This window comes from Hyla sarda, chromosome 1 (genome assembly GCF_029499605.1).
Source record: "Hyla sarda isolate aHylSar1 chromosome 1, aHylSar1.hap1, whole genome shotgun sequence".
Lineage (NCBI taxonomy): Eukaryota > Metazoa > Chordata > Amphibia > Anura > Hylidae > Hyla > Hyla sarda.
In genome coordinates, this window is record NC_079189.1 from 393,415,942 (window position 1) to 393,435,976 (window position 20,035).

Consider the following 20,035-nt stretch of genomic DNA (forward strand, 5'->3'; position numbering starts at 1 on the left):
AACACCTGTGAGGTGTTAAGGCTCACTTTATGCCTTGTTACATTCCTGGATGGGTGTAGTTTCCCAAATAGTGTGCCATGCAGGTTTTATTTTGCTGTTCTGGCACCATGGGGGCTTGCTAAATGCAACATGCCCCCCAAAAACCATTTCAGCAAATTCGCCCTCCAAAATCCCACAGTTGCTCTTTTCCTTTTGAGCCATGAACACTTTGTCAACATATGAGGTATTTCCATACTCGAGAAAATTGGGCTACAAATTTTGCGGGAATTTATTGCCTTAAAACCCTTGTAAAAATGAAAAAATGGTTTACATGAACATGTTAGTGTAAAAAATGTATATCTTCATTTTTCTCCTCCACTTTGCTGCTTTTCCTGTGAAGGGTTAACAAACTTTCTGAATGTAATTTTGAATCCTTGGAGGCGTGCAGTTTCTATAATTGGGTCATTTGTGGGGTATTTATCACAGAAAGGCCCCTCAAATCCACTTCAGACTTTGATTTTAAATTTTTCGCGCAAATTTTGAAAATTCCTGCTATACTTTAAAGCCTTCTAATGTCTTCAAAAAGTAAAAACATGTCAACTTTATGATACCAACTAGAGATGAGCGAACTTACAGTAAATTCGATTTGTCACGAACTTCTCGGCTCGGCAGTTGATGACTTATCCTGCGTAAATGAGTTCAGCCTTCAGGTGCTCCGGTGGGCTGGAAAAGGTGGATACATTCCTAGGAAAGAGTCTCCTAGGACTGTATCCACCTTTTCCAGCCCATCGGAGCATCTGAAAACTGAACTAATTTATGCAGGAAAAGAAATCAACTGCCGAGCCGAGAAGTTCGTGACTAATCGAATTTACTGTAAGTTCGCTCATCTCTAATGCCAACATAAAGTGCATATATTGTATTTGTGAATCAATATATACCATTTTTCAGCACGATTTTTCGTGCTGAAAACGCCCCCCCTCGGCTTATACTTGTGTGAACTCTGCCTGTCAATCCCTTCTCAGTGGTCTTTAACCTGTGGACCTCCAGATGTTGTAAAACTACAGCCATCGGCTGTCCGGTCATGCTGGGAATTGTAGTTTTGAAACCTCTGGAGGTCCGCAGGTTGAAGACCACTGCGGCCTTCGTCATCATCCAGATGGGAAGGAAGGGTGAGCTGGTTCGGGCCATCTATGCTGCAGGGACCGTCTGGTGGGGAGAGTTAGTCGTTCCGGGCTGTCCATTTTCACTTGGGGGGGCCCTCATCTCTGCACTCCAGGCCTGCCCCGGACTAGTGACGTTGCCTTGACGACGATGACGCGCATGAACGTCCCTGTGCATCGTCGTCAAGGCAACGTTACTAGTCCGGGGCAGGCCCGGAGCGCGGAGAAGAGGGCCCCCTGGTGAAAATGGACAACCCGGAACGACTAACTCTTCCCACCGTACGGTCCCTGCAGCATAGATGGCCTGGATCAGCTCACCCTTCCTTCCCACCCAGGGGAGGTAAGTAGAAAACAAAAGGGGGGGGTCTGGATGATGACGAAGGCCGCAATGGTCTTCAGCCTGCGGGCCTCCAGAGGTTTCAAAACTACAACTCCCAGGGTCCCCGGACAGCCAATGGCTGAAGGGATTGACAGGCGGTGATGATGAAGGGGGTCTGGATGATGACATGCGGGGATGATGTATTTCCCACCCTAGGCTTATAGTCGAGTCAATAACTTTTCCTGGGTTTTTGGGGTGAAATTAGGGGCCTCGGCTTAAATTCGGATCAGCTTACAGGGATGTGGAAATCCTATAGCCCGACGCCCGGGACAAGTAGTTTTGGGCGCCGGGCAGGTGAATTGTTTATAGATTTAGCCCTGTATCGGGCAGGGACAGACAGACTTCCCCCTTATTTTTCTTTAATGTCGGTGTGAGGTGCAGGATCCGATGGAAGTCTACACCTCACACCGGCACTCAGAGTGTATGGAGGGGGCGGCGGCCTCCAGCTGACTGCAGAATCCCCTTATCTCCCCTCCCGGAGGATGGAGGACGCAGCTCAGAAGACACAGCAGGGTGAGAGAGAGGACATAGACAGCTCCGTACACAGCTCCATCCCCCGCACACAGCTCTATCCCTCCCCCTCCCCTGCTCTGTCTAGACAGGATCTAATCCACCACGGGGAGGTTGCTTGTTTGCACGGGGAAAACACAGAGCAGGGGGGGACACAGAGCAGGGGGGACGGAAATCTCTCCTCACACCGGCCGGGACTACAGCTCTGATGTCCACTCATGGCGGCTCAGGTGAGGAGACCGAGAATGCAGGCGGCGGCAGGAAGGGTGGTTGTATATGTAGGGTGTGAGTGTATGTGTGATGTGTGTATGTAATGTATGATGGGGGGGGGGCAGCGGCAGGTGTATGTATGATGTGTGAATATGTATGGTGTATATCAGTGTTTCCCAACCAGGGTGCCTCCAGCTGTTGCAAAACTACATCTCCCAGCATGCCCTGGGCATGCTGGGAGTTGTAGTTTTTCAACAGCTGGAGGCACCCTGGTTGGGAAACACTGGTGGATATGTATGGTGTGAGTGTATGTGTGTATGATGTCTATGTGTGATGTGTATGTAATGTATGATGTGTGTATTAATGTCTAAGTGTGATGTGTATGTATGTGATGTATGATGGGGTGGGCAGCGGCAGGTGTATATGTATGGTGTGAGTGTATGTATGTATGTAATGTTTGATGTGGGGGGGGGGCAGTGGCTGGTGTATGTATGATGTGTGCATATGTATGGTGTATATGTATGGTGTGAGTGTATATATGTGTGATGTGTGTATGTAATGTATGATGTGGGGGCAGTGGCAGGTGTGTGTGTGTGTGTGTGTATGTATATGGGGGCAGTGGCGGGGGTGTGTGTGTATGTATATGGGGCAGTGGCTGGTGCATGTATGATATGTGTATGCATAAATGTTTTGTATAGGAGCAGACGGGCATTAGGGCAGTTGTGCCATCTAATTTTATTTATTTTTAGTGGCACCCGCACTAAATTGCACCCCCAGAATCCCGCCCCCTTCATACTCACCCGCCAACCAAGAGCCCCACGGATGCACACAAACACGCCCGAACCAAAACTACAACTCCAAGCATGGTGGACCATAACCTAAACTGTAGAACTATAAAGTGCAACATGCTGGGAGTTGTAGTTTTGGTTCGGGTCAGCTGCAGAGCCATAGGCTGTATCAAGGCATGCTGGGAGTTGTAGTTACTAACTGTAATTCCCAGTATTCCTTGACACAGACTATGGCTCTGCAGCTGACACAAACCAAAACTACAACTCCCAGCATGTTACACAATAACCTTAACTGTACTATACAGTGCAACATGCTGCAACACCCACACAACCATAGGCTGTATCAGGGCATGCTGGGAGTTGTAGTTATCTAGTAACTAAATGCAACTTCCAGCATTTTCTGACACAAAATGCAGCACAAACTGGAGAAGCAGAACACCCCCCCCCCCAGTAACATAAGTCCCTATTGAGACTGAAAAAAAGTGATTAAAATATTTTAAAAAGTGCCTATATATGTGAATAAGCCCCTTTCCTAATAAAAGTTTCCAATTTTCTTTAAATAAAAATAATGTACAAAAATAAACATAAGTGGTATCGCTGCATGTGGAAATGTCCAGGCTATTAAAATATGATGTTAATTAAACCGTACGGTGAACGGTGTAAATGTAAATAATAGTCCAGAATTGCTCATTTTTGGTCACTTCATATTAGAAATTTTTTATAAGGTGATCAAAAAGTTACATCTAGACTTTTCTGGGCTTGTCTCGGGTGTAAGAGGATCTACAGCTCTCCCGCCTCTAATAGCCCGGCATGCTGCGATCGCCTATTAAACCATTAGATCACCGCTGTCAGCAGTGTCTAAAGGATCTTATATCCATCCCTGGTGGTCTAGTGGGGGGATCAGACTATTTTGGTGGAAATTATTTTATCTGCCAGGACAAGTGGATTTTCTTGAGGGACAAGTAGATTGTGTTCCGCTTAAGTCCCTTGGACAAGAAGTTTTTTTAAAAAATTTCCACACCCCTGGCTTATACTCAAGTATATACAGTAATTTATTTGGAATGTCGAGTTTCAAAGCTCGAAAAATACAAAATTTTAGAAATTTTCATGAAATTTTAAGATTTTTAACCAAGAAAGGATGCAAGTAACGACAAAAATTTACCACTATGTTAAAGTAAAGATGTCACGAAAAAACTATCTTGGAATCAGAATGAAAGGTAAAAGCATTCCAGAGTTATTAATATATAAAGTGACAGTGGTCAGATGTGCAAAAATGGGCTGTGTAAGGTGAAAATGAGCTGCGTCCTTAAGGGGTTAAAGCGATACTCCGGTGGAAAACGTAATTTTTTTTTTTTTTTTTTAAATCAACTGGTGCCAGAAAACAGATTTGTAAATTACTTCTATAAAAAAAAAAATCTTAATCCTTCCAGTACTTATTAGCTGCTGAATACTACAGAGGAAATTCGTTTCTCTTTGGAACACAGTGCTCTCTGCTGATATCACAAGCACAGTGCTCTCTGCTGACATCTCTGTCCATTTTAGGAACTGTACAGAGCAGCATATGTTTGCTATGGGGATTTTCTCCTACTCTGGACAGTTCCTAAAATGGACAGAGATGTCAGCAGAGAGCCCTGTGTTCCAAAAAGAAAAGCATGTAGTATTCAGCAGCATTATGATGGGATATATGGTTGTGGTAAAGTTTCATCACTTTGCCAAGATTACTGCTTTAATAACTTATTGATGGTCTCAGGCACAAAGTTCGATGTGCTATTGCACAGCTCTCTGCAGTTATTCTGAGAAATGAGAAGTTGGAGCGCTGGCCCCAGTTCATCCAGTTTGTACTACAGGCATCTCGCAGCAATATTCCAGAACAGAGACAGGTATGTCTTAATAAACACTCTTTGGGTTTACACTGTATCATATACTCCTTCACCTTTGGTTGATTCACTTTTTAACCTTTTTCATATCAGATTGGCATAATAATATGGAAGAAATTGTTTTATTTTTGTTCACTTTTAAAATGTTAATGTTACTTTCTCGGTCGGCTCCATTGGGGGACAAAAGAGACCGTGGGTTTATCTTGCTGCTACTAGGAGGCTGACACTAGGCATACAAAAAGAAAGTCTGTCCCTCCTGGCAGGATATACCGTGCCTACTAACCCTGAGCTAATCCGTTTTAGCTTGGTGTTAGTAGGAGGCAGTTCTTCTTTTTTTATTTTCTAGCTAGGGACTGTATTAGCTTTTTTCTCCCTTTTCTTTTCTCTTTTTTTAGGTGGGGGTTCAGGAGCATGGCGCTACCTGTTCCCCCATATGCTGCTAAGAGGCACAGGGCATAGAGTATGCACTGTTAACCCCTTCCCGCCATTGGCCAGCACTTGGGGTTGCACCTTGGGTCAACCTCCTCGCTCGTCCCACTGTCTCAGCCTGATGTGATGCAAGTGACAATAGTTGGCTGAAGACCTCTTAGCTGAGAGTTGGCGGGTTAAGGGGAGTATGTCCCCCATTTTTTTCCCCTGCCCTTTTGCCGGGACCCTGTCACCTAGGACCCCTGGAGGACTGTGGAGCAGCTCCCCCCCACTTACTTCCATCTGGCGCTTCCTAGGCGGGGGGACAGTTTTGCAGCAGCCCAGTGCGCCGACTGTGGCTCCTCTCTGATGGGCTGCATTTTCGTGCGGCGGGGAGGGCATTATTTAAGTCCGCGGTTGCGGCCGGCTCCTGAATTTAGCTCCGCCCACTCCCCGTACTCCGGGCGTGTGGCAAAGAAAGCATTGGTTGAGGCCCCGGCTGCGGCCTGCTCCGGAGATTGGCTCCGCCCACTCTTCTTTTCCCGGCCGCACTGGGAGGGGGGGTCATATTCTAAGTACCTCCTCCCCCTCCTCCAATGGGGCGCCGTACAGGTCCTTGAGTTCACCATCCTTCCTGGCCAGTGCAGCTTGTTCCGCCCCCTTCTCCTTTTCTGGCTCAGCGTGCAAGTTCTCCTCAGTTGCTGCTCCAACCACAGGACAGCTGCTGCCTGCTTCTTCAGCTCCAGCCACAGGACACAAGACAGCTGCAGCTTGCTTCTTCAACTCCGGCCTTGGGACACAGGACCTTGGTGAGATTGCTCCATTTTCTTGGCAGTCTACTCTTACTAGCACCTATATCTGACCCCAGACCCGAACCTCCCCCCAGACAGGCGGCCACAGCCCTTGTCACTTATTACTCTTGTGTGGGCTGCAAGACCAAAATGCCCGGTGGTTCGATTGAGTCTACCTGTTCTGCCTGATCTACCTTGCTCACCATTCCTCCCTCCCCCTCTCAGGCCGCCCCCCTGGAACGTGCAGTTTCCACTCCACCCCCAGATTGGGCTACTTCCCTTTCCCAGTCAATTTCCGAACTGGCTAGGGTCTCCAAAACCGTGGTTTCTGCCTTGGAACGGTGTTCCCTGTACACGCTCTCCAGGGAATCTCGCTCAGTATCTCCTGACCCCCACTTCCAGCGCTCTCACAAGCGCCCTTAAGTGGTTTCATCTGGTTTCGCATTCTCTGGAGGGGCCGCAGGGGGATTTCGGTCCTTCCTTACCTGGACGATCTTTTAATCAAAGCTCTGTCCCAGTCCCAAAACTTGGAGAGCCTTCATCTTGCGGTGCAGACCCTGTCCACCTTTGGCTGGGTGATCAACTAGAAGTCCAACCTTTCTTCCACTCAGTCTCTTATCTTCCTGGGTCTCCGTTTCGACACAGCGGTTGCTCGGGTTCGTCTTCCGCTGGGCAAGGGGCACTCACTATCGGAGGGTGTCCGTCCCCCTTCTGTGGTGGCTCCACTCTCCCTCCTTCTCCAGGGCTAGTCTTTCCTCCCCCTCCACCGGCAGGTCGTCACGACCGATGCGAGTCTCCTGGGCTGGGGAGGTGTTTTTCAGGACCGGACGGTCCAGGGTCGATGGTCTTCTCTGGAGGCTTGCCTCCCCATCAATCTTCTGGAGGAGCTTCGTGCCATTTTTCTTTTTCTCCTTCGTTGGGAACTGCTCTTTCAGGGTCTCCCTGTTCTAACCCAGTCGGACAATGCCACGGCGGCACGCGCAGTTGCTTAGGAGGAGGTTTCCAAAATTCTCCTCTGGGCTGAGACTCTAGTTCCCTCCATCTCTGCGATCCCCATTCCGGGAATGGAGAGTTGGGAAGTGGACTTTCTCACCCGCTCCTGCTGATCTGCGGTCTTTGGGGAACCCCAGACGTCAATATCTTCGCAACTTGCCACAACAGACAGGTTCCTTGCTTTATTGCGAAGTTCCGCGACCCTATGGCTCTGGCAGTGGACACGCTCGTGATCCCGTGGTCATCCTTCAGCCTTCCTTACCTCTTTCCTCCCCAGGGTTCTGAGGAAACTCAAGGCGGAGGGCGTTCCCGCCATTCTGATAGCTCCAGACTGGCCAGACGCACGTGGTACGCCAACGTACCTCTGTGTCTTCCAGTACTTCCCGATCTGCTCTCCCAGGGTCCTCTCTGCCACCCTAATTTACTCTCGCTGCATTTGATGGCGTGGCAGTTGAAACCGCGGTTCTTAGATCTCGGGGGTTTTCTACCAGGGTGACGCACCATGCTTCGGACTCGTAAGCCTACTTCCGCTAGGATTTACCATCGCACTTGACGGGCCTATTTGCGATGGTGCGAGGCTCAGTCCTTTTCTCCGGTTATCTTCTCTTTTCTGTGCCTTCTTGCAATTCGGTCTGGATCAGCGCTTGGCACTTAGCTCCCTTAAGGGCCAAGTGTCGGCTCTTTCTATTCTTTTTCAATGGCCATTGGCTTCAAACTCTCATGTCCGCACCTTCCTGCAGGGCATGGCCAATGCAGCGCCACCATTCAAGTTTCCCACCCCTCCTTGGGATCTCAACGTGGTGCTTGGCGCTTTGAGGGAAGCTCCGTTTGAACTCTCCGGGACGCTTCTCTTGGCATCCTTTTGTGGAAGGTCGCCTTTCTCATTGCGAATACCTCCATTAGGAGGGTCTCCGAGCTGGTGGCCCTTTCTTGTCGCTCTCCATTCTTGGTCCTTCATCAGGACAAGGTTGTGTTTCAACCTCCTCCCTCTTTCTTGCCCAAGGTAGTTTCCTCCTTTCACGTGAACGAGGAGATCGTTCTTACTTCCTTTTGAATGGCTCCGTCAAACTCTTAAGGAGCATTCCCTGCATTGTCTGGTTATTGTTCGAGCTGTCCAAATCTATCTTTCCGTCACCTCCTCCTTCCGGCAGGGTGACTCTTTCTTTGTGATTCCGGAGGGTCGTCGCAGGGGGCTTCCAAGGCGACAATTTTGCTGTGGATCCGTTCTGCCATTTCGGACTCGTACTGTTGTAAGGGGAAAGTCACACCTTTTCGGGTTGCTGCGCATCCCACGTGTTCCATTGGGGCTTCTTGGGCGCTACGCGATAAGGCTGCAACCTGGTCGTCCATGCACACTTTCACTAAATTCTACCAGGTGCACACTTTTGCGGGTCGCAAGGTGTTGCAGACGGCAGTGGCTCAGTCTTCTGCCTGATTCTGATTTGGGTATTTTTCCTTCCCCCGGGAGTGCTTTGGTACATCCCACGGTCTCAGTGTCCCCCAATGGAGCTGACCGAGAAAAGTAGATTTTTTTTTTTTATGCTTACTATAAAATCTCTTTCTCGGAGGATCCATTGGGGGACACAGCAACCACCCATTTGTTTTGGTTGCTATGGTTGTTTTCTGTCTAAGGGGTTGTTTTCGGTTCCTTTTGGTCTGGTTCCCTCGGACACATGCTGGTTTCTTTCTTTGTCGGTCCTCTCCTACTGCTTTGGGACTATATTGATTTAGCTCTGGTTTCAGCCTCTTAGTTGGCAGCAAGATATACCCACGGTCTCTGTGCCCTCCAATGGATCCTCTGACAGAGAGATTTTACGTTAAGCATAAAAAAATCTACTTTTCATATAAAAAAAAAATAACATATCAACATTTTTGATTAGTCTGGGTTCTGAAACCTCTACAAATCTCTAGATAAAGCTGGGAAAAGCATAGCAGATTACACCCCTGATAATTTCAACAATTTTCATTTATAAATATTTGAGTGTTTGGATCAGCAACTTAATTTTGAGAGATCTACATCAAAACAAATCTAGACAGATGCATACATTTGGGCACCCCAACAGAAATATCCCATCATTATTTAGTTGAGCCTCCTTAAGAAGAAATAACGGCCTCTAGATGTATCATATAGCCTATGAGTGTCTAGATTCTGGAAGAAGGTATTTTGGACCATTCCTCTTTGCAAAACATCTCCAGTTCAGTTAGGTTTGATGGTTGCAGAGTATGGACAGCTTGCTTTACATCACACCCCAGATTTTCAATGATATTTAGGTCTGGGATGGCCATTCCAGAACATTGTACTTGTTCCTCTGCATAAATGTCAGAATAGATGTGGAGCAGTGTTTTGGGATGATGTCTTGTTAAAATATCCAACCCCGGTGCAATTTCGACTTTTTGACTGATACATCTACATCATTCTCAAGTATCTGCTGATATTGAGTGGAATCCATATGACCCCCAACTTTAACAAGACTACCAGTACCGATACTGGTCACATAGCCCTACAGTATGATGGAACCTCCACCAAATTTTACTTTGGGTAGCTAGTGTTTGTCTTTGAACGCTGTGTTCTTTTGGCGCCATGCATAACGCCCCTTGTTGTGACCATATAACTCCGACTTTGTTTTATCAGTCCACAGCACCTTCTTCCAAAATAAAGCTGGCTTGTCCAAATGTGTGTTTGCATACATGCTGATCCAAACACCCAATTATTTGTAAATGAACATTATGGAAATTGTCGGGGGTGCCTAAACTTTTGCGTGCAACTGTCTTAAGACTCTCAATCCCAGGTGTGGAATATGAATCTGGAGATCATTTGTCTTGTGAATATGCCATAAATGTCCCAAATGGGAATGCAACTTTAAATTATTTATGCATTAACTAGTCAGGAGATTTTGTCATAGAACATGAACGAATATTAAGGGTGTTTTTTTTATTTATTTAATGTTTTAACATATAAACTGTTTCTGCCTTGGGGCTTGTATTTTCATTTGCACTTTAGTTATTGTTGTGTTGGTTCTATGTGGTTTTTCTTTGTTTTTTTAAATTTCAGGTTGGTGTCTTGGTTCTGCGATGTGCTCTAGATCTCACTGCGGAAATCTTCCGGCCCCACTTTCCAGATTTAATTAAACTTTTTAACCATACTCTTGTGGATCTTCAGAATGCACCTTTGCTGTTCTATTCTATTCAGTCTTTGACAAGTATAGTGCCCAAGCTGGTTGGCAATGAAACAGTAAGTACTGTGTAGCACAAAACCTCTGAGTTTTAAGTTTGCTTTATTCATACTTTCAGTTACTCTGGGAGTTTTTTAAACTTTAATTCTATTTTATTCAGAATATATTGAGGTCTTTGATCCCAAAGTTGGTGACAGCAATCAAGCAGCTAATACAGGTTAATGAGGTAAGATTTAAAGTCCTTCGTTTAAAGTTGCTTATAATAAAAAAAGTAGAACCCAACATTTCTCTTAAAAGTTGTTGGAAATAAGTGTCAAATTTCCCGTATGGAGGCCCGGCTCTCCTTATTAATGGCGTGTCAACCACCGCATAAAGCTGTGGCCGACACACCTCCTCCATGCATCTCTATGGGAGACCCGGAGATATAGTGTTCAGTATCTCTGCCTCTCCCATAGAGATACATGGAGGGGGTGTGTCAGCCACAGCTTAATGCCGTGGTCGACACCCTGCATTCATGCAGAGAGCCAAGGTACTGGGCAGGAGATTGTGGGTTGGGGTGGTGTCCTAGCAGTCAGACCACCTAATCAGACTCTTATGCCCTATACTGTGGATAGGGGATAAGGTTTGATATACTGGATTACTCTATTAATGTAAATTTTTAATTAGACAAAGAATCTGTCAGTGTTGCCTATGTTTTCATTTTATTTATTTTAGTCTTTCTTTCAATGTTTGTCTTTTTTTTTTTTCTTTTTTTAACAAAACAATAAGGGGGTGCAAGAAGAAAAAAGAGTAATGCAGTAAACAGTGGATGAAAAGTATATTTGCACAATATATCCTTTAAAATATTGACTAAAACTGATGAAAGCAAATCAGGAGGACAGGCCTATGCACAGTACTCAACTACATTATATCCAGATGTACCAAACTACATTATATCCAGATGTATTCAACTACATTATATCTAGGTGGCTTGAAACTTTTCTTTGGTTTCTTGTTAGAAACTACATGCAGTGGAGATCCTCTGTGTGGCACAGAAAATTTTATAAACAGAGAAATAATGTCAAAATGTGAAGAGCCGGGTGTAATATGTCACCAACTTTTAACAGTAGTGTGGGTATTTGATAAACCCTAAATACAGAAAGTCAGAGGTTAAAAAATACCATAGGGGAATCACTGTAAAAAGACGAAATATCCAAAAGAAAATGCACCAAAACGTAGCCTTTACTAAAGTTGCTCTTGAAAACCTAACAATGTTCTACAAAAGGGGGAATTAAAAACCTATTGGTGGGGTAGGAGGAAGGGGGGGGCCCTGTTATGCCCTAAAGAAAAAAGGAGACCCGGCCTTTTGGAGCACTTGCCCAATAAGGGCAACCCTGACCTGAAGACTTAGATCCTAACTTCATGGTACCCTGATTGCTAGAAATATACTGTATAGGAATTCTCGTACCCTGGGGGTCTTTTTATTTATTGATTTATTCATTTATGTATATATTTACACACACACACACACACACACAAAAGCCAAGAAACACAGCACCAGTCAGGTCATGGATCATTAAAAAACTGGGTTGTCATTATTGTCCCAAAATCAGAGCAACGTTTCTGCAGTAGTAGCCTTTATCAAGCATAACATAGTTGTGAACAAAGTGCATTTATATATTCAACAGATACAAATCATTGGATGTGACACAAGTGATACAAATATGTGATTAAAGAGACCACACCTCTGCTGTAATTTCATTGGTTTAATCATCTGTCATTATTAGTGATGTCAGGTTGGCATAGTAACTCAACATATACAATGTAATAAATATTCATATAAAGTGCCCAGTGCTAAAATACATATAGTATAAAACATTATTTTACAGGTACCTTCAGCGTCAGCCATATATCCACAGCGATCATCTCCACAACAATACCGATCATCATATTCACATAGTCTGCGCTTGTTTGTAAACATACTCACTGCGCATGTGACAAGCGGGCTCCCACGTCAGTAGGTGTCACTTCCGCTGTTCACCATACGCTATAGAGTATGTCAATCATATGTCCGTCATACACACTATAACCTGCGGTCTGTGCGGCTGCGCGGATGATATCCGGAGATCGCCTGGTTCTATGCCACATAACGCGATCATTCCGGATAGCCGTGCACTCAACGCGTGTCCAGGATGTTTGTGCGACTGTGCGGACAAGGCCGGCGATCGCACCGTTCTGTAGAACATATTGCAATCGCAAGAGCTAGCTGCGCATGCGCACCCACTCTCCTGTGATTCACTGATAGTGGATTACTTGACACTAACATATATATATATATATATATATATGTGTGTGTGTATATATATGTGTATATATATGTGTGTATATATATATATATATGTATATATATATATATATATATGGAAAAATACTTATTTTTCAATTCAATATAATACATATAAGGTGGCTGTGATGACGGTGTATTCGGCTGCGCTGAAGGACCTTCACAGCAATAGGTGCTTCCCATGACAGAATACAAATAATCAAACAAACATTAAAATCACAAAAAAACAATGTAGTTGCATTTATATACTGAACAGGAGACAAAAATAAAAATAAGCATAAATGAAAAAAATTAATAAAAATAAAGAAAATAAAGACATGAAAAAATAAATTGTTTAAGAATAAAAATAATAAAAAAATTGTGTAGAAATAAAAATGAAAACAAACATAAATATAAAAAAAATTATATTTATGTTTGTTTTCATTTTTATTTCTACACTTTATTTTTATATTTTTATTCTTAATTTTTTTTTATATATTTTTCATTTATTTGTATTCATTTTTTTCATTTATGCTTATTTATTTTTATTTTTGTCGCCTGTTCAGTATATAAATGCAACTACATTGTTTTTTGTGATTTTAATATTGTTTGTTTGATTATTTGTAGATCACTACTTCCCTTCAATTCCCTGGTTGGACTTGATGGGCGTATGTCTTTTTTCAACCATACTAACTATGTAACTATGTAACTATTCTGTCATGCGAAGCACCTATTACTTTGAAGGTCCTTCAGCGCAGCCGAATACACAGTCATCACAGCCACCTTATATGTATTATATTGAATTGAAAAATAAGTATTTTTATATATATATATATATATATATATATATATATATATATATATATATATATATATATAATGTTTATTCTATAGAATCCTAAATAAAAACAAGTCAATATCATCGTTTTGTGTCAATTGCAGTTAGTGCCAAGTAATCCACTATCAGTGAATCGCAGGAGAGCCGGCCTTGTCCGCACAGTCGCACAAACATCCTGGACATGTGTTGAGTGCCCGTGCGCGGCTATCCGGAATGATCGCGATATGTGGCATAGAACCACGCGATCTCCGGATATCATCCGCGCAGCCGCACAGACCGCAGGTTATAGTGTGTATGACGGACATATGATTGACATACTCTATAGCGTATGGTGAACAGCGGAAGTGACACCTACTGACGTGGGAGCCCGCTTGTCACATGCGCAGTGAGTATGTTTACAAACAAGCGCAGACTATATGAATATGATGATCCGTATTGTTGTGGAGATGATCGCTGTGGATATATGGCTGACGCTGAAGGTACTTGTAAAATAATGTTTTATACTATATGTATTTTAGCACTGGGCACTTTATATGAATATTTATTACATTGTATATGTTGAGTTACTATGCCAACCTGACATCACTAATAATGACAGATGATTAAACCAATGAAATTACAGCAGAGGTGTGGTCTTTTTAATCACACATATGTATCACTTATGCCACATCCAATGATTTGTATCTGTTGTGTATATATAAATGCACATTATTCACAACGATGTTATGCTTGATAAAGGCTACTACTGCCGAAACGTTGCTCTGATTTTGGGACAATAAAGACAACCCAGCTTTTTAAAGATCCGTGACCTGACTGGTGCTGTGTATCTTGGATTTTGTGTACAAGTTTCCTTGGCTGGCTGCATGGGTAAGCACAGGCACAGAGGTCGAACCCCCGTGCTGTCTCACACATCTCTTCTATATATATAATTTTTTTTTTTTTTATAAACTAATTGTTCTAACCCATCCATAGGTTTGTTCCAGGTTTACTCTTTACCTTTGTTGGCTTTTCCTGGTTGCTTCCACTGTTTAATGAAATCATTGACCACCGCGTTTTTTCAACTTTTTATCATTTTTTTTTTTATTAGGTCCAGGCCTGTGAAGCAATGGAAGTATTTGAGGAACTTATGGAAAGTGAAGTGTCAGTCATTGTTCATTACCTGACAGAGGTTATTAATTTCTGTCTTGAGGTAAGACATAAACCTATTTCAAACAGGAGCATGCACAAAATTGTGTCTGTTTGAATCAATGTGCATGGTTTATCTCCAGCTCCCAGACTCCGCCCTCTCTCCCAAGATAAAGTATTATCATCTACTGTCTCGGCAGATGTGGCTGGATCTTGTATTTGGGCTCTAGCTCTGCCCCTGAATATCACCACCTCTGACCAGCCCCTACAGTCTGTATACATATATATATATATATATATATATATATATATATATATATATATATATATATATAATCTTTATTGGGACATTGAGAGAGAATGAGGTGTGTTTACAGCACTGGGCAGAGTTTATCTCCGGCCGCAGCGATGTCCAGGCTTGACTAGTGATACGCTTAGTGGCAGTGTGACGTAACGGGCCCGGGCACCAGGAAGACTAGGCCTGGGCCCGTTACATCACACTGTTGCACAACATGCCACCAGCCGAGGCTGAACATCGAGGTGGCCGGCGATAAGCTCAACACAGTCTGACGGGTCGGGCCTCAGAAATCAGAAGAAGACTAGGGTTCAGAAGACAGAAGAGCAATATCGGCACTCTGGGGGAGTGTTTTAGGGTGAGTTAAAGTTTTGTTACTTTTATTTTTGCAGCCGGGCAGAATGGAAAAAGTGGAGTACCCCTTTAACAAAGAGCTTTCTGATTATATAATGGTGTATATCTTTATCAGAGGTTAGAGGACTATTAGCCCTCAACAAGAACCTGACAAACAAGGTAACAAGAGGATAAAAGAGGGGGGATGTAAGCTTCAAACACACACACACATATATATAGTAGCTAACTGGTTGAGTTATCTAAAAAAGTAAGATGAGGCTGCTATATCTCTTCATATTAATTTAGCAAATGTTTGATAAGGCTAACAAAGCGGTCATTAGCCATGACCACTCCCCCTTTCCCTTATTCCACCACCCCAAACACCCTTCCCTGGCCTCCCTTAAACCCCCTTTCACTTCTCAGAGTTGGGCCACCAGGATGCCTATTATGTCTATTAAAATGCATTTGTGTGGTTCACATTGACTATGTACCAGATGTGGAATTCTTATTCCCCTATGGATGCTCCCTTCTGGTATTTAAATATATAGCTGAAAAAATATATTTCTGTTCTTTGTTCAGTTTAACTTTCTCTCAACCCTTTTCAGTCTTCCTGTCAAGGCTGCAGAAATACACCCCCACAACATGATGCTGCCACTACCCCCCATGTTTCACTGTAGGGATAGTTTGGGAAGGTGATGAGCACTGCCTGGATTCTTCTAGACATGATGCTTAGAATTGGGGCAAAAAGAGTCCTTTTGGTGCTTTTCTTCATCATTCGAGTTGGCTTTCATGTGTCTTTTACTAAGGGGAGCCTTCTTTCTGGCCAATCTGCCATAAAGCCCAGATTGATGTAGTTTTTTGGGGATGGTTAACCTTCTGGAAGTTTCTCACATCTGCACACAGGCACTACCATTGGCTCTTCTTCCCCTACTGCTTAGTGTGGTGGGGTCGCCAACTCTAGGAAGAGTCCTGGTTGTCCCAAACTTCTTCCATTTAAATATTATATTGGCCATTATGTACCCTTCTCTAGATCTTTGGTTACACACAATATTGTCTCTAAGCTCTACAGGCAGTTCTTTCTACCTCATGGGTGGTTTTTGCTCTGATATGCACTGTCGGCTGTGAGACCTTTTATAGACAGGGCAGTGTCTTTATAAATTATGTCCAGTCACATGAATTTACCACCGGTGACTTCATCTAAGGTGGCGTAGAAACCTCTTACATATGACCAAGAGGCACCAGAGCTAAATTTCATGTGTCATAGCTTGAAGGGTCTAAATACGTAAAGGGCTACTCTGCCCCTAGACATCTTCTTCCCTATCCAAAGGATAGGATATAAGATGTCTGATCGCAGGGGGTCCCATCGCTGGGAACCCCCACGATCTCTCCTGCAGCACCCTGTGTCATCTGCTTCATGGAGCGAACTTCGCTCTGTGCCTGATGATGGGCGATACAGGGGCCAGAGTATCGTGATGCCATGGCCCTGCCCTCTCATGATGTCACGCCCCACCAACTCATTACAAGTCTATGGGAGTGGGTGTGATGGTCGCTACGCACCCTCCCATAGACTTGCAGAGTGGGGCGTGACGTCACGATACTCTGGCCCCTGTAATGCCTGTCATCAGGCATGGAGCGAAGTTCGCTCTGTGCAGCAGATGACACAAGGTGCTGCAAGAGAGATCGTGGGGGTTCCCAGCGATCAGACATCTTATCCCCTATCCTTTGGAGTGCACTTAAAGGGAAACTGACAGCCAGTTCACCCTTTGGATAGGGGACAAGATGTCTAGGGGCGGAGTACCCCTTTAATTCTCATCATGGAGTATTGAGGGCAGATTGGATGGGGGAAATATTGATTTATTTTTATTTTAGCATAAGACCACGCAACATTACAAAATGTGAAAAAAGTGAAAGGATCTAAAGATTTTCTGAATGCATTGTATACTTGAGACATACAGTGCCTTGCAAAAGTATTCACCCCCTTGACTTTTTTCATATCTTGGTGCCTCACAGCCTGGAATTAACATGAATTGTTTGTGGATTTTGATTATTTAACTTACAGAACATACCCACAACTTTGAAGATGTATTTTTTTTTTATTTATTTATTGTGAAGCAAACAACAAATAGGACAAAAAAAAGTCAATGTGCATAACTATCCCCAAACCTTTCCCCTAGTCAATACTTTGTAGAGCCAACTTTTGTGGCAATCACAGCTCCAAGTCACTTTGGATAAGTCTCTATGAGCTTGCCATATGGGATTTTTGCCAATACCTCCTTGCAAAACTGATCCAGCTCCTTCAAGTTGGATGGTTTGCGCTTGTGAACAGAAATTTTTATGTCTGACTTTCTGTGTGATTTTCTGTTGGATTGAGATCTGGTCTTTGACTAGGCCATTCCAACACATTAACATGTTTCCCCTTCAAACCACTCAAGTGTTGCTTTAGCAGTGTGTTTGGGGTCACTGTCCTACTGTAAGGTGAACCTCCTTCCTAGCCTCAAATCATACACAGAGTGGTACAGGTTTTGCTCAAGTATTATCCCTGTATTTAGCACCATCCAACTTTCCCTCAACTCTGACCAGTTTCCCAGTCCCGGCTGATGGTGTTCTTTGGGTGATGTGATATGATGGGTTTGCACCAGACATAGCGTTTTCTTTGATGGCCGAAAAGTTCAATTTTAGTCTCATCAGACCAGAGCACCTTCTCCATACATTTTGGCAGTCTCCCACATGCCTTTTGCAAACTCACAATGTGCCTTTTTGTTTTTAACTGAAAGTAATGGGTTTCTTCTGGCCACTCTGCCATAAAGCCCAACCCTATTGAGCATACGGCTTATTGTCCTCCTCTGTACAGATACTCCAGTCGCTGCTGTGGAACTCTGCAGCTCCTCCAGGGTTACCTTAGGTCTCTGTGCTGCCTCTATGATTAATGCCCTCCTTGCCCGGTCTGTGAGTTTTGGTGGGCGTTCCGTCTCTTGGCAGGTTTGCTGTTGTGCCATGTTCTCTCCATTTGGTTATGATTAATTTGATGGTGCTCCTGTGGATCATCAAAGATTTGGATATTTTTTTATAACCTAATCCTGATGTGTACTTCTCTACAACATTGTCCCTTACTTGTTTGGAGAGTTCCTTGTTCTTCATGGCAGTATTTGGTTACTGATGCTTCTTGCTTAGGTGTTGCAGACTCTGGGGCCTTTCAATAAAGGTGTGTATATGCAATGACAGATCATGTGAAACTTTGCACACAGGTGGACATTATTTCACTAATTATGTGATTTCTGAAGGTAATTGATTGCACCAGAGCTTTTTATGGGCTTCCTAACAAAGGGAACATACGCACATGCCAATTTTCTGTTTTCTATTTCTAAACAATAGTTTTAGGCTCCTTACACACTATACTGTTGCTCCGTTACAAAGACCCATTATAATGTCCCGTTTAGAAAAGAGAAAAAAGCAAATTTCCAGCTTCTATAAAAAAGAGTACATTTTATTTCAATCCTTTAAAAAGCATGCAAAAAATATAAAAGTGACCCCCTTAAAACCCAAGGGAAACGCTGACGTGTTTCGGTTTATTAATAAACCTTAGTCATAGAGATATTCATATGTGGGAACCTGTTCCTCTCTTTATACCTGTAGTAAATGTGGTTTAGGAAAGTACAAGGTCCACCCACCTGGAGGGTGGGGGCAATCCAGTCATTAGTCAGATGTGTGTGAAAATTCACACCTGTGTAATAGATCAGGTAGGAAGGGAGGAACAAAATAGAGAATATTCAAAAAAGTTATAGGTATACATCACAGCAGTATCAATATTTTAACTTTTAACTAAGGTCATTTTTGTAGTTGAGTCCTCGGGGGAATCTGGTATCCAGGCAGAGGATCCAAAACGCATCCCGTCTGAATACCAGCTTCCCCCAGTCACCACCTCTGTTAGGAGGTTTAACCCTCTCTATCCCTTGTATGCTTAAACTGGACAAATCGTCTCCATGTTGTTCAACAAAAGGTTTAGTAAGTCCCGACATGGAGCGTTGAGTCCTGTTCAGATTGTGCGGCATATGAAGATGTTCCTAGAATAATAACCCTCACAGGTGACTCTACTTCATAAAGAACTTACACTAAACGCTATGGTAAGGCATGTGCAGGCAACAGCTTATTACATGCTGATAGTTGCCACCCCCGCCACATAATCAAAAATCTCCTTATAGGGGAATTTGTAAGAGCCAAGAAAGCTTTGTCTACACAACAAAATTATCTCCACATGTGAAGACATTATCCAGTGCCTCACAAATAGAGGCTATAAAAAAGGTGACATTAATAGAGCAAAGAACATTGTAAACGCTAAACCGGAAGGTGATTATCTAGAAAATTGAAAGAAAAACTAAACAATATTTACCTACTTTCAGCACTCTTTACAGTATACATTTCAGCAAAATCATTCTTCATCATTTACCTGTATTACACTATGATGAGAAACTCTCAAATATAATAAAGGATGGTATCAGAATTGTCCCACGAAAATGGAAATCCTTATACAATCAATAGAGATGAGCGAACTTACAGTAAATTCGATTCGTCACAAACTTCTCGGCTCGGCAGTTGATGGCTAAATAGGGGACTATTTATAGTAATCATTCGATTGCTAATACTGTTCAGTGCTATGCATAGGACATAGCACTGATCAGTATTATTGGTCATCTTCTGCTCTGGTCTGCTCGATCGCAGACCAGAGCATGGACCTGTGGAAGGCAGCGAAGGCAGGTGAGGGGACCTCCGTCTGCTGTTCTGGATGATCGGAACGCCGCGACAGCGCTGCTGGCGATCCGATCATCCATTTTAGTGACCACAATGCTGCAGAAGTCGTGATCTGTATTGATCACGGC

The 20,035-nt window shown here is 43.6% G+C and overlaps 1 protein-coding gene across 1 annotated transcript in view; it reads left to right on the forward strand.

The window, feature by feature from the left end:
• IPO4 (importin 4) overlaps positions 1-20,035 on the forward strand; it is a 176,491-nt gene that overhangs the window by 49,398 nt on the left and 107,058 nt on the right. Inside the window, exons 5-8 of the mRNA XM_056525792.1 lie at positions 4,777-4,906; positions 10,148-10,327; positions 10,429-10,494; positions 14,496-14,597. Coding sequence (XP_056381767.1) covers positions 4,777-4,906; positions 10,148-10,327; positions 10,429-10,494; positions 14,496-14,597 — 478 coding nt within the window. The remainder of the gene's footprint in view (positions 1-4,776; positions 4,907-10,147; positions 10,328-10,428; positions 10,495-14,495; positions 14,598-20,035) is intronic.